This window comes from Cryphonectria parasitica (assembly GCF_011745365.1).
Source record: "Cryphonectria parasitica EP155 unplaced genomic scaffold M406scaffold_7, whole genome shotgun sequence".
NCBI lineage: Eukaryota > Fungi > Ascomycota > Sordariomycetes > Diaporthales > Cryphonectriaceae > Cryphonectria > Cryphonectria parasitica.
Genome location: NW_024468915.1, coordinates 2553088 through 2566771, shown reverse-complemented (window position 1 = coordinate 2566771; position 13684 = coordinate 2553088). Strand labels below are relative to the sequence as shown.

The window sequence follows — 13684 nt, the reverse complement described above, 5'->3', positions numbered from 1 at the left end:
CCATCTCGGTTTACCGTCTTCACCGGCGATTCTCTATCTCTTGACTCCTTTTTTAATTTTCGAAATTTTCTGTTGGTATTCCCTTCGCCCCCCTTCTTCATCGTGTCCACACACTTTCCCAACTCATTGTGTCTCTATCTCTTCTCACTAGCCATGCCACAAAACCCATCATCATGCCGATAAATGAAAGAGATGAGCGAACACCGCTCCTCTCCAACGGAGATGGCAGCCAACACCAGAATGGCACCATCACCAATGGCATTGATGCCACCACCACCACCAGAAGCAGAAGAAGAAGCAGCAGCAGCAGCAGCAACAGCAGCAACAGCAGCAACAGCAGCAACAGCAGCGCGAGTAGCAGCAATAGCCATATCGCAAAAACTCAGCCAAAGTCGTCGTCTTCCTCCTCGTGGCTGACCCGCCTGTTTGGTCCTCCCAACACGATCAAAGTCCTCCTGGCCGGGTTTATCATCTCGTTCAGTTTTTCTTTTACCCAGGTGCCCATCTTCTACGTCTTCCATCTGATGGAGTGCGACGTCTACTACGAGACCCACCCGCCCTACACCGGCCCGGGCGACCGCTGCTCGCTGAACGAGATCGCCGCGGGCACGGCGACGCAGTTCTCGCTGCTGGGCATGAGCACCACCTTCTGCGGCACGCTGAACCTGTTTCTGACGGGCTGGACGGTGAAAAAATGGGGCCCGCGCTTCGCCCTCGTCCTGCAGACTTTTATACCGGCCATCCGCGTCGCCACCCAGGTTCTCGGCGTCCTGGCTGGCGGCGCGGCCGGCGAGACTATCATCCAGAGCACCCAGCTCATCACCATCCTGGGCGGGCCTGCTGGGTACATCCTCGTCGTGAACACTATCGCTGGCGAGCTGGTCGAACCCATGCAGAGGACGGCCGTCTTTGGGCAGCTGCAAGGCTGCATCATGCTGGGCCAGGCTATTGGGTACCTTCTGGGCGGCATGACGGGCGATGCCTTTGGGATTCGGATGCCCTTCCAAGTTGCCTTCTTCCTCTTCTTAATCTCATCTGCCTACGCCAGATTCGTCCTGCCGTTCATCTCGCCCGAGTCGCTGTCGGATGGGAAGAAGGATACAGGACGAGGAGGCGGCGTCAGCGGGTTCCTCGCTCCTCTCAAGATTATGGCGCCCCAGCACGTTCGTCTCTTCAGTGGACGCGTCACCAAACACTATGGCGTCCTCTTTCTCTGCTGTGGTATCTTCTTGGGCGTCCTGGCGACCGGCTACGCGCCCCTCCTGATTCAGATGTACGCCACAGCATACTTTGACTTTAGCCAGGCAGACAACGGCTGGCTCATGAGTGGTAACGCGCTCATGAGAAGTTTTTTCCTGTTTTTCATCTTCCCTCGTATCATCTCTGCGGGTAGAAGCTGGTGGATTTCTGGATTGAAGAAGAAGAAGAAGGGTGAAAACTACGATTTCCACCACGGTACTGACAATTCACGACATCATCGTCATCATAATAATCAAAATGGTGCCCCTGGCAGCGATGAGGACCAAGATGCCCTGGCGAGGATCCCATCACGCCCCGAGGAGCTGGAGGTACCCGTGGCTGGCAACCAGGCAGACCAAGATCCGCTGGCGCTCGAGCAGTCGGAGCTCACGGATGAGGAGGAGCGGACAGCCTGTCACTTCGACCTGTTCTTTCTGAGGTGGAGTCTGTTGGTCGATGGCCTCTTGACTGCCGGTGCTGCATTGTGCACACGGAATTGGCATATATACCTTGGTAAGATCATCCTTTTTTTCCCCCTTCTTCTCCTTTGCCTCCAAACCGACGCCACCTCCAGGCTTCCTCTCTTCCTCTTGAATTCTTTTTCTTTGCTAACTCTATGGGGTGGTGAAGCTGCCTTCCTTCTACCATTCGGCTCGGGTTCTGCACCAGCAGGCAAGGGTGTTATTACCGAGATGTGTTCCCATTCCCAACGAACCGATGCCCTGAACGCCGTCACTCTGGTCGAAAACATTGCCAGATTAGCAACGCAGGGATTCTTCGGGTTCCTTTTCTCTGCGCTCGCCGAGACAGGGCAGGCCTATCTGACATTTTACGTGAATGCCGCCGTTGCTATAGTGGGCATGGCTGTTTTGTATCTGTCACACTTCCCTCCGCTCGACTCAACCATGGTGGGGGAAGTGGATGTGGATGAGGAGGATGAGGATGAGGACAGTCGTGATCAAGAAGATCAGTTGGCAAGGGTGACCTCTCACGAAACGGACCGATGAAAAAGGATGTAGATTTTGTCATGGTGTGTTCCATATTACCTTGAACTTGTCAAAAGGCGGCTATTTATCTATCAAGAATGTATATATGCACTTGCAAGCCCAACAGGATATTCACGCAGTTACCCCTTACGACTCACAGATGAAATGTACGTTCGAGCATCCAAATAAGCAATACTACAAGAAAAAAAAGACTATTGAGTTCGAGACTTCTGAGACTATATCGGAAATGAGTACGATAAATTAGGAGCAGACTGCATTGGAGCACCCATCCGCACACCTGGATTCCTCTCTAATTGTATCAAATCGCAACGAAAATGAACCGTCTCAGAGGCACAAGATCATGAACAGACGCACCACTGACCGTGTGTAACCTACAAGCCTTGCTTAAAGGGGAAGTGAAAGGAAAAGAAAGGAAAGGAATCTTGACAAGTCTTCTCTTGAGAATTGCGAGATGTGTGATGTCTACATGAATTGAGTGCAACAACAGGATAACATTACACTTAATTCTGCTGCCTTTTCCTCAAACTCCATGTCAGTCTCAAGGCCACATACTCCTTCATCCTAATATGTACGCGAGTCCTAGATTATCCAGTCGACTTCATTGTATTCTTGTTCTTGAAAGCCTAAACCAGGCCGCCATTTGACCCACGTGCTCATTGACAATTCATCATCTTGTTCGATATCAGCTGTTTCCTTTCCTCTGACTGGGACTGAAGACCAGTCCTAAAGGTCCTAGTCCCACTTGAAACATGCAGAACGAGAACATGAAATGGATGATTTGGGACGTTGTGGTCCATAAGGAAGGATCTAGGCACGCGAATTCTCCTGCAATTGAGTTGATCGCCACATGGGAGCGCTCTTCTTCGGGGACTAAATGCTGACGGCATCGAGCGGGAAGACCTGCGTTTCCTTGATTAAGTAGGACTGCTCACCTCGAACCGTGTTCCCTCCGTGGTAGAGAGAGGGCCTTCGTTCTTTTTCCCACCTTTCCCACTTCACTCCCCCCACCCCCCTTGTCCCTTGTGTAACTTTTGTCAGTTCAGTCCTTATGCCATCATCCTGCATGGCATCAACGATGGGCCTATCGGGATTCTGCATGTTGGTCCCTAATCCTATGGAGGATCAGCTCGGCTGTATCGGCCGAGGCGTCATCTACAAATCGACAATCATGATTGGATGGTTCAACTGGAAGACCTCGTTCCATTGGCAGAGACATCAAGAAACCCAATGTGGCCACACACAAGGGGCGGGTGGAGTGGGTTAAAAAGACTAAAACAAAACACGTTGGTCCGTATTGTAATTTTAAGAGTTGCCTGGCTCCTTCTTGGGCTCAGCCTTACGGATCTAAGTCCTGGGAACTCGAAAACCAACAAATCCATCAGGCTACCCAATAGAACCCTGGTCTTTTTTCCTTTTTCCTTTTTCCTTTTTCCTTTTTTTTTTTCCTTTTTCGCTTTCTTCTCCCCCGTTTCCTGTCTTTGGTTCTCTTTCTTCTTGTCTACATTTTTAGTCTAAAATTGGACTAACCCTTTTCGTCTGATACCCAGGACATAGCTCTTTGTTTTGTCGAAGAGCAATTTTGTTCTGGTAAGACTTGCGTCTCGAGGCAGCGAAATCCTTTGCCCCTTCACCCTTCCACCCTGTCCTCTTTACCATCCATCAAATTGGCACCAGACGCCATTAACAAATTTTACAAGGTAAACAATGACAGTCTTTATCCGAACCACCAACCTTCTTCCTCCTTTCTGTCCGTATATGGATTTGCAAAACCATCCCTCTGCCGGTGAGACTCCATACAGAGCCTTTTCTTTGTTTGCTGTGCCGCGCCCAGTACAGTAAGAATCTCACCAAGAAACTGGGTGCGGCGTCTCGGTTCGATCTTCCACCTCCTTGCCACACGCAAACCGAAACAAGGAAAAAAAAGGTTCTCCGTAGCAGCTGAATTGATGGTGTGCTAAGTGAGTATTACCACATCTACAGTCATACTATTCTCTCTCTCTCTCTTCCTTTCTCTTTTCAGTCTTGGCCGGCTGTCACATAAGTACTTCCTCTGCACGGAAACTGACCTATCAGGGCTTCAGGAACCTCGCTAATCTCTCGTCCAGGCCGAACCATCATTACATGATCATCGCCCAATCTTGATGGAGCGATACACGACGACGGGCCGACAGCTGACGGTAGCTTCCAGATCCCCCTTGCATGGTATAGATCCGTGACCCAAGCTGTAGAGATGTTTGTATTTTATCTCTTCACTTACAAACAGGCTCTCCTTCCTTTGCCGGGCGGGACTCAAAACGTTAAGGACTGTGAAATCTTACCACATTGAGCATCTAGAAGTGCAGATGTATACATTGTCTCAGCATCTACATCTATGTGGTGACGGTTGTCTAATGCGGCGCCAGGCGGCAGCCTTTCTCTCTCACACACACACAACAGCCTAACTGGCGATACGAGACCTGCCTTTTTTTTTTTTTCGGCGGCAGTGCAAAGGTCAGACTTTAATAGCATTGTCAGAGTCAGTGTCAGATGGTTCTTCTGGTCTCCTTGTCCCCTAATACCACGTGGTGTCCCGAGTCCTTCTTTTCCTCAGTTTTCCCCCTTCCTCCTCAATACTTACCGTTCCTGATTATGTCCTGTTTTGTAATTGATGCTTCCCTTCCCCTCCTCCTCCCACAGCCACGCATCCTATCCTGCTTGCCTCCATAATCAGCTCTTCCTTCACTGTTGGAAAGTCCTGTGCAAACTTTTGACATCTGCCTGGACTGGGAAGCCTTGGTGATATTATTAGTATATTACCAAGGCCTCGTCATGTCTTGGTCTGTTGGTCACGATGGACAAGCACGCTGTCGACACCAGCAGCGCACGGCTGCCTCGAACACAAGACCACCAAGGAGACGGCCGACATGTCCTCCAGCAGCAAGCGATCAGGCCGAAGTTCCGGCAGCGGCTCGTCTTCCTCCAAGGGCAAGAAGCGAGACCAGACGGGCGCTAGGCATGACACGCCAGAGCCGGGGCCAGAGCTCAAATTCTTCATGTACTCGGACCCGGCCGAGGCCAAGACGGCCGACAACAAGAAGCTCGTCCGGTCACACGTGGCCCGCACATCGCACGCCAAGAGCAGGCGGTCGAGGGAGGCTGGCGAGGGCTCCAGCAAGGACCCACAGTCTTCTGGGTATTTCCAGCCGGAGCACCTGGCTTATTACGACGACGTGGGCGGTGATGGGCAGATCGAATCGTCCCTGTACTCAGCATCGTCATCATCCGTGACATACCAGAGGCCCACGGGAAGCGCAACGCAGGGCTACTCCTCCTATTCCTCCTCCTTCTCCTACTCTGCCCAGGTCCCTCAGAGCTCCGCCTTTACTGGCCAGCTCTCGTCATGGGAACAGTACCTTCTCGACCACTGTATGCTTCTTCCACCTTCTCGAGAGAATGCTGTACAACAATATGATGACATTCTCTTGCTAACCCTGAGATGCCCCAGATATAACAATTTTAATACCCAGCCGCCACAACCCCTGCGACCACCCACGGCATTCCATCGACGTCGCCTTGTACCGACGCAGCATGACAACCCACTGGGTCAACTTCTGCCTGACGGACCTGGGCCTCCTCCAGGGCATCTTTCTTGCGTCGTGTCGAAACCTTGTGAAGTCACAGCGCAGGTCCGGCAACCACCAGGAGGCCGACATGTACGAGCAGCGGGCCCTGCAGTATAAAGGAGAGTGTCTGCGCTCCATGCGTGAGGCCATGCCTGAAGCTGGCCAGCCCGTCACGGATAACGTGATCGGAATGACTTTGTTTTTCGCATTCAATGAGGTGAGTTGTCAGAAAGACTGGTGTGCATGCTTGTTCTTCTTCTTTCTTATTTTTATTTCTTCTCTTTTCCTTTTCTCTTTTTCCTTTTCCCGGCGATTTCATCTCTGATGACTTTTTTTTTCGCTGTCTCCTACAGTACATGGCAGGAGACTACAACGAGGCCCGAAAGCACATGTCGGCATGTGAATACATGGTTGACATGAAAGGAGGATACCACACCTTGGGTCTGGAGGGCTTCCTCTCGCAGCTCATACAATGGTTCAAGCAGGAGCTGGCCCAAGCTGGTGGGTCGAGCAGCAGCAGCAGCAGCAGCAGCAGGGGATCGGGCAAGAGGCGGGGTTGAGACTGATCTGGTTCCAGATCAATGAGCAAGAAGGTTTTATGAGATGGATGTTGTCGATTTGTTAATTTTCTTGTGTTGGTTCATCCGGGCACTTATCAACCACAAGGCATCAGGAATTAATTATTGAACATGGAAGGGCACATGTACGGAGCCAGGAGCATGTGGTGGAGAGTGTTACTAGATCATGCATTATGGATCAGATGATTTATTAGGGCATAGTGCTGAACGGACTTTGAACTGGCTGGGTCAGTACATCAAGTCATCTTCTAGATTATTTAGAATTTTTGTAGATTTGTTTCTGGTTAGATATTGAATCTCAGCTGGTGTATGATTTGGGGAGATCCTGTCGATAATGAAAGCCTAGGGATTTTTCCTTGTCTACTTACTCAGGCATGTAGGGAGCGTACATAAATCTCCGATTGGATGATCAACTGTCTCTCAGTGATACCGGTTTTACAACATCATGCAACATTCTAACATTAACATGGTATTTGGTAAGTAAGCGTTAGAGGATGAGAGCGCGTCAATCCTTTGTTGGGTACTGTCCCTAGACTTGGAACACTGTCCAATGAATGGGCCAGGTCTATTTGTGTAAGGATGATTATATGATCATGGCAATCAATGCCTTGGGCTGGATCCCAGTGAGAGCCTCCTAGTATTTTGGATTACCTCAAATGGATTTTTGAGTCGTGAACACTTAGTGGCACGAGAGTGAGAGAAGAGTATCATGTGGCTTGAGGATGAAGAAGAAATCATAGCTTTTGATCATTTCCAAAGAACCTATCAACCGAGCAGATCCACCAACTGCTGAGAAATCCGGCCCTAAGTCCAAGTAGTCGCTTTCCAAAAACACACACACATACACGCTTTGATATGATGACCACCTGAACCGCTATTCACCCAGACTCCGGAGGCTGATAATACCCCTTGAATTGTTCCAGCTCATGCCAGCCCAGATCCCGAACAAGCCCCCAGCAGTATAGCAAAAGATCCGGAAACCGTGTCGTCCAATAAAGCAAATATCCTTCCGGAAGAGACCCTACTTTCTTCTGCAGGGGTTCCGACATGTCCAGGTAATGGTTCCTCTTGTTGCGCAGAGCGCGCAGGAGATCAAGCAGCCTCGAGCCGGTGTATTTCCTCTGCTTGCCCAGGGAGTCAACAAATTCCTTGTGAAGTTTGCTCAGGAAGTCGCCCTTGGTGACCTTGAGTGCGCCCTGTTCTAGTTGTTCTAGTTCCCAGCTGGGCGGGTCACGCGGCTCCCTCTCGAACGCGTCAGATACATCACAGAGGAAGAGGAGTCTGGTGCGTGCGTCCCAGAAGAAAGGGTGTGCCAGGATCTCCTTTGTCTTGGGTCGCTCCTTGGGGTTGGCGCTGATCATTGTCCCGACAAGATGTTTCGCCTCGCACCTGTAGTCGCCCAGCACATCAAGCCTTGCGAGGCTATAAGTGCCCTTCCTGATGTTGTATTCCCTCATGTATTTGTCGCCACAGTCAAAAGGGTGTGAGCCCTGTGTGAGGACGTAAAAGAAGACGATACCGAGCGAGAAGATATCGATTGATCGGGTCACGCGTCTGTGAGTGACCTCAGCCCCCTGGCTGCCGTGGTTACCACTGTGCGTGGAGCTCTCTGCCAGCATCGGGCCACTGGAGGCCGGCGTCTCGTCGTCCAGCAACAGCTCGGGCGCCCGCCAGCCTGACGTGCCAGCCGCGTGGGCGGTGGTAGCACCAAATGACGACTGGCCGCCCTCGAGCTTCTTGCACAGGCCAAAATCCGACACTAGGATGCGCGGTCGGCCCGACTTGCGGTCTCTAGTAATCAGAATATTCTGAGGCTTCAAGTCGCGATGCACTAATTTGCGGGAGAAGCAGGCAGTTAGTAAGGTTTGTTTGCTACATTTATGGCTTCTTTTGCCAAGGGCCGAGTCGACGCCAATACAACTGGAGGAGACGGGCGTCAAGTTTTGCGGGGTTTGGAGGGGGAAACTTCTCACCAATTTGTAGAGAGTGCAGGTGATCCAGGCCCTTAGTGATCTGCTTCAGGACAGCCAGTGTATCCTTGGCACCTGCACTCGCCAGCTGTCTAAACTGTTGAGGCTTCTCCATGACATCGGCCAGAGACGCCTCGCAGAGCTCCAAGGCGATGTAGATGAACTGGCCACGCTCCAGCTGCGCAAAGTACTGGATGACATTTTGATGTCGGTCCACTTCTCTGAGCAGCCTGGTCTCCTGTGAGGCGATGTCATAAAAGTCGCGCAGCATCCGCTTGACGGCAACGGGTCTATCCTGCCACTTGCCCGCGTACACGACCGTACCGTTGCTCCCTGTTCCGAGCTGCTGGTCTTCGTTCACCTCGAGGCTCTCGTCGATGCGCAGGATGGGGTTGGACACATCTTCTACCTCATACGGCAAGGTCTGAATATTCGGCTCAGGGCCCCGGCTGCGCTCGCCAATGTTCTTGGCAATGTCGACCGCCTCGTCCACGCTATTGTCAGGCACATCACCGACAGAGGCATCAGGGCTCGTCTTTTTCTTCTTGTGATTTTTGCCGCCCCGGCGGCCGCGGTGAGCCTTCTTCTTCTTCGTTTCCGGCTGGCCCTGTTCGTTTTCTTCAGTGGATCCAGCCTTGCCCTCTTCCGGTAATGGTACTGCATCCTCCTGCGAGACCAATGGCGGCAGCGGGGGAACAGAGCGCTCGACAGGGGCCTCCAGGGCGGTATCCGCTGCGGAGGGGCGGTCCTTCTCTGCAGCCCGGGCCTCAACACGCTCTGTCTCTGGTGTGTCTTCTGCTAAATCATCATCGACGTCCACTTCGAACCCCTTGCGTTTCAGATAGTTTTTCGCATCGCTCACAATCTCATGCCAGCCGTTTCGGACAAAGCGGATGAATTCCTTGCGGTAGACGACGAGCGCAATGGCAAGAATGAGCCAGATGGCCGGGTTTGTGAAGAGGTCTGTGGTGTGCTGAAGGGCATCCTGCGGTAGCTTCTTGACAATGTCAATTACTGTGCTGCTTGGATCAGGCGCGTCGATGGCTAGCGTAGGATTGTCTGGGTCGCTGGGGTTGTCCAGCTTGGGCGACAGGTTCTGAGACCCAGGGAGAGTTGGCAGTCTGTGCTGGCCGGGCTTCGACCAGGCACTGTCGAGAGTGTGCTGGCCCACCAGTGCTTTGGTGAGCTGCGCCGTGCTGAAGTCATCGTGCACCTCCCACCACTGGACTTGGTTGATCAGGGCTGAGGGTGCCTGCGTGATGAGCGGGTAGGACAGGCCAGACATGGCGAACCAGTTCCCGGCGGTGTTGTTGAGGAAGATCTTGCTCTCTCGACCGGGCTCCTGGTGCTCGAACGCGGGTGGCGGTGGAGGCTGTGGCAGGGCCACCAGCTGGGGGTTGTCCTGGGCATCATCCATGAAAGAGCGGATGGGTCTGACAATGTCGAAAGCCTTGGCGATCGGCGAGGGAAAATACTGGACAAAGGACTGCGAACGACCCGTATCACGGCCATACTCAAAGGCATAGGCGCGGCCGTCGGGCCGGCTGGTGATGTAGAGCTTGTCCAGGGTCGACGAGTACTGGCCCAGCAGGTCCTGGTCGAAGAGATTTGGGGTCCACTCGGAATACTTGAGGGTGGCAATGTCGTAGCCACGTGCGTCCGAGATGCCCACAGTGTATTCGGTGCGGCCCAGCGTGATGGTGCGTGTGTTGCACTCCTCGACGTCGAGACCAGCGACGGTGTCCTGGGGACGGGCACAGGTGGAGTCGTCGGCGGCGGCGGAGGCAGTGGGGCCGAACCACTTGATGGCCCGGCCGGTGGCGGCGTCGAGGGTGAGGAGGACGGTCTTCTTCTCTCCGGTGTAGACAAGGGAGAGGGCCTCGTTCTTGGAGGGGGCGGCCTCGACCAGCTTCTTCATGGTGAGGCCGGTGTAGACCAAACCATGGTCCTCGCCGGGGGCCCACATGTAGATCTGACCGTCCCGGGTGGGCTCGACAGCCCAGATGGTCTGGTCGAGCACATTGAAATCAGCACCGGCGGCGGAGGAGGACCTGTTGATGCGATGGTGTGTGGTCTCGACCATGGGCTGGCCGAGGGAGATATGCCAGCGCTCGCGGCCCGACTTCCGGTCGGTGGCATACAGGTCTCCGTCGATGGTCGCCAGGAGAACGAAATCTTCTACTTCCCAATCCTCCAGTCGCCTGGCAGATGGTGCTACAACGGACAGATCCGGAGCTGCAGCAGAGATGGCGCTCGCATCGGTAGAGACAAGGTCGTGAAAGGGGTCCAGGTCGGTCTCCTCGTGTCGAGAGGGCTCCTTCTGGGCCTGGATGGGTTGGGAGTATGTGGACTTCCTCCGCAGGGCGGCGTGAGGCGTCTGGATAAGGTCGTGTGTCAAGGCAGTCGCTGCAAGATTGCGCTTGACGCGGTCGGCTTCGAGGGGGGAGCGTTCGTGCTCAGGCTTGCGGTCGAGGCCATGCTCGGCGGCAGCAGCGGCGTCCAGCCAGGGTGAGATGACGGCCTGAGGGTGCCGGTCGAGAGACTGTTGATGTTCATGGTGGTGATGATGGAGGTCAGCAGCGTCGACGACAGGAGCCCACGGCAGCAGGAGGGCAGCAAGAGCCCATAGCTTCTTGCGCTGTTGGACGACAGGCCTACCCTCGCCGGTGGGAGGCCGTCGTAGCATTCTGTGATGTGACCGTCTAGGCGGAGGAGGGGACCGTCGACATTGGATTGACCGTGGGACTGCGGGAAGAGCCCACTTGTTATGTGTAGTATAAGTCCTTCTTTATATATATAATTATTGGTTGTGGCCAGGCCAGGGTAGAGCAGGGGACAAGGGGGATCTTTTGTCGAGTCGGTGAAACAACGAGAGCCGAAGCAGGCACAAGTTGCCAAGGTGGAGAGGAGGAGGAGGGGTCGAAGGAGAAGGCGGTGGGAGAGCAAGCTAGACGAGAGGGAGCTTCTTCTGCCTCTCAGCCCATGTGACCCGCCCACAAAGATGTCCCAGGTATCGCTGGAGGGGAAGGTACTCGACCGTCGAGTTCTCCTTTGTGTCTGTAGTATCGTGGAGGAAAGATGTCGAGGGTTGATCGATAGCTTCAGTATCAATACCAAGGGAATGGAAGGTATTTCGTTGGTCGTCGTCCCTTGATCAGAAGTGGATCGAAATGTGAGTTGTTGAAGTTGAGAGGTCGGCCCAGATCAGGCCAGGGCGGAGGGAGACTCGGCCGATTCGCGTGTGAGACCCTTGATCTTTTTTTTCCTTTAATTTTTCCTTATTCTCCTTCCCTTTTTTGTAGCACTCTAGGCCCCGTCCTGCGTCGTCCGTCGTGGATGCAGCGAAGCAGTCACGACAGTTAACTGATGGAGTCGTTCGTTTAGGACTGTCGAGAAGAAAATGATGATGATGGGGATAGTGGTGATGCTGAGTGGGGAAGAGGAGAAGCGAAAGAGAGTAGAAAAGAAAACGGAAGATGGAAGAAGGGGGTGATGTTTCGAAGGGGGCTGGCTGATGTGAGGTAGGTACTACGGCAGGTATGGCGTGTGGCTGCGCTGCACCTGCACCCAAATGTGTGTGTGTGAGAGAGCGAGGAGGTGGGTGTGCGAGTATTATTGAATGTGTGGGTTGGGGGGTGTGGGTGAGACAACAGGCTTCGGTTGTTGCAGTTGCTGAGGCACCTGGGCAACTCGGAGCGGGCACTGGCACTCTCGTCTCTCTCTGGGTTTGGGGCTGGGCTAGGCTGGGCCGGGCGCGGTACCTATTGTGGGCCACCCGCACTGCACTGAGAAGAAGTCCAGGGGTGGTCAGTGGCACCCCCAGGAAGATCCCCCAGCGAGCCTCTCAGTCAATTCCAGTGTCAGTGGTCCCCTAGTGGTCCCCTGATTGTTCTCACTGTGGGGTTTCTTTGGGGGGGGGGGGGGTCCCTTGTGGAATCCGACAGACTCGGATCGACTCCACACTAGCTCTTAGGGAGCCTGCCTCTGCCAGCCAATCAGCCAAGCAGTCGCTCAAAGGAATGAATAGGCCATCAGCGGCATACGAGGAAGAGAGGAAGGGGGGTGAACTTGAAAGTCTGACCCACCCATGTGTTGCGTTGCGCAAGTGATGTTTTAGTCTTTGTTCAACAACACCCCCAAAGCAAGCTCAACTCAACCTCGCCCATCAAGTATCCCATATCCTCCTTCTTCTTCTCGTCGCAAAGTCACTCCGTCTATTTCTCTTTCTTCTTCTGCATTCACGCAAACAATCATTCCCATGCTGTTTTCTATGACCATGAGATTACGAATGGTCTCTTGTTGCCTTTGTACGACGTATCTACCATTCAGCCCCGGTACAGGCTAAAAGAAAATCTGATCATTATTCACAAACGTTCTCGGATGAGACGGGGCTGAGCACGTTCCCTATTCCCCGTCTCCGAAGCACGCCAGGGGGTGAACTTAGTCTCATCCTGTCTGCGGTGTGGGATGACAAGCGGCGAGTCAATTTTCTCCTGATCTGAGCCGTCCAAATCCGTCAAAAAATTGTTCTTTCTTCGTTCATGTCTGTCCACTTTCTCTCGTGTCTCCCCTCTTAAAAGTCCAGCTCATCGATAGATCGATGTATAAATGAATCAATAAATCGAAGAAAGGAAAAATAACCAGTCGACCCGCATCAGGAGCTGCGTTGTGGGAGAGGAGAAGGGGGGGGGGGGGTTGCGGGCGAAGCGGTAGAGCTGACGACATCGAGACGCTTTTTACAGTATGGGACGAGTCTCTATTGACAGGCTGCATCGAACCATCATCGATTGACATACCATAGTACAGCTTCTGTGTTGGTCAGTACTTGGGATGTATGACAAAGTACTGTACACTAGATCTCACTTCCATCCATCCTCCCACGCATCCTGAAGGAATGCCTTGCGATTACCATGATAGCCCGTCTCTCATACTGTCTGTACTACAATCCATCCACAACGTACAATTCGTCAGGTATTCATTTCCACCAACAGCAACAATCAGCCGCGTTGTACTTGTTTCACATTTGCCCTGAAGCCTCCTTGAGACCCCGTCATAGTCGTCGTCAGTCCCAACTCACCAACCAAGCGCCCAGAACCCTGTGTGGCGACTCCTGGGACTCCTGGGACCTGCATACGGACTATAGTATGTGCATAAAGGCTATAGAGCCTGGCGTGCTCGGATCGGCCCTCTGCAAGGAAGGGGGAGAAGGAGGGGTGGTTCGCTGCACTAGCACTGCCCTCCCTGACGGGGCCAATTCGACAGTGGCGATGTCGTGCTATGGAAGCTTT

General features: G+C 53.3%; 3 protein-coding genes across 3 annotated transcripts; 2 read left to right on the top strand and 1 right to left on the bottom strand.

Annotated features, from left to right (window-relative positions):
* Positions 1 to 446: 446 nt before the first annotated feature.
* Positions 447 to 2129, top strand: M406DRAFT_31187 (uncharacterized protein; the record flags this gene model as incomplete). Its single annotated transcript, XM_040919317.1, has 3 exons — positions 447 to 1399; positions 1514 to 1752; positions 1870 to 2129. Coding segments are annotated over 3 exons (1452 nt in total), but the record flags the coding sequence as incomplete, so codon positions are not given.
* A 3020-nt stretch (positions 2130 to 5149) lies between these two features.
* On the top strand, positions 5150 to 6408 carry M406DRAFT_72789 (uncharacterized protein; the record flags this gene model as incomplete). Its single annotated transcript, XM_040925578.1, has 3 exons — positions 5150 to 5651; positions 5731 to 6065; positions 6202 to 6408. The coding sequence occupies 3 exons, from the start codon at positions 5150 to 5152 to the stop codon at positions 6406 to 6408; spliced, it is 1044 nt and encodes a 347-aa protein (XP_040773779.1).
* A 746-nt stretch (positions 6409 to 7154) lies between these two features.
* On the bottom strand, positions 7155 to 11838 carry M406DRAFT_108039 (uncharacterized protein). The gene is made up of 3 exons (XM_040915278.1): positions 10417 to 11838; positions 8400 to 10305; positions 7155 to 8257 (listed from the first exon to the last, which is right to left on the bottom strand). The coding sequence occupies exons 1-3, from the start codon at positions 11080 to 11082 to the stop codon at positions 7305 to 7307; spliced, it is 3525 nt and encodes a 1174-aa protein (XP_040773952.1). The 5' UTR covers positions 11083 to 11838; the 3' UTR covers positions 7155 to 7304.
* Positions 11839 to 13684: the final 1846 nt, after the last annotated feature.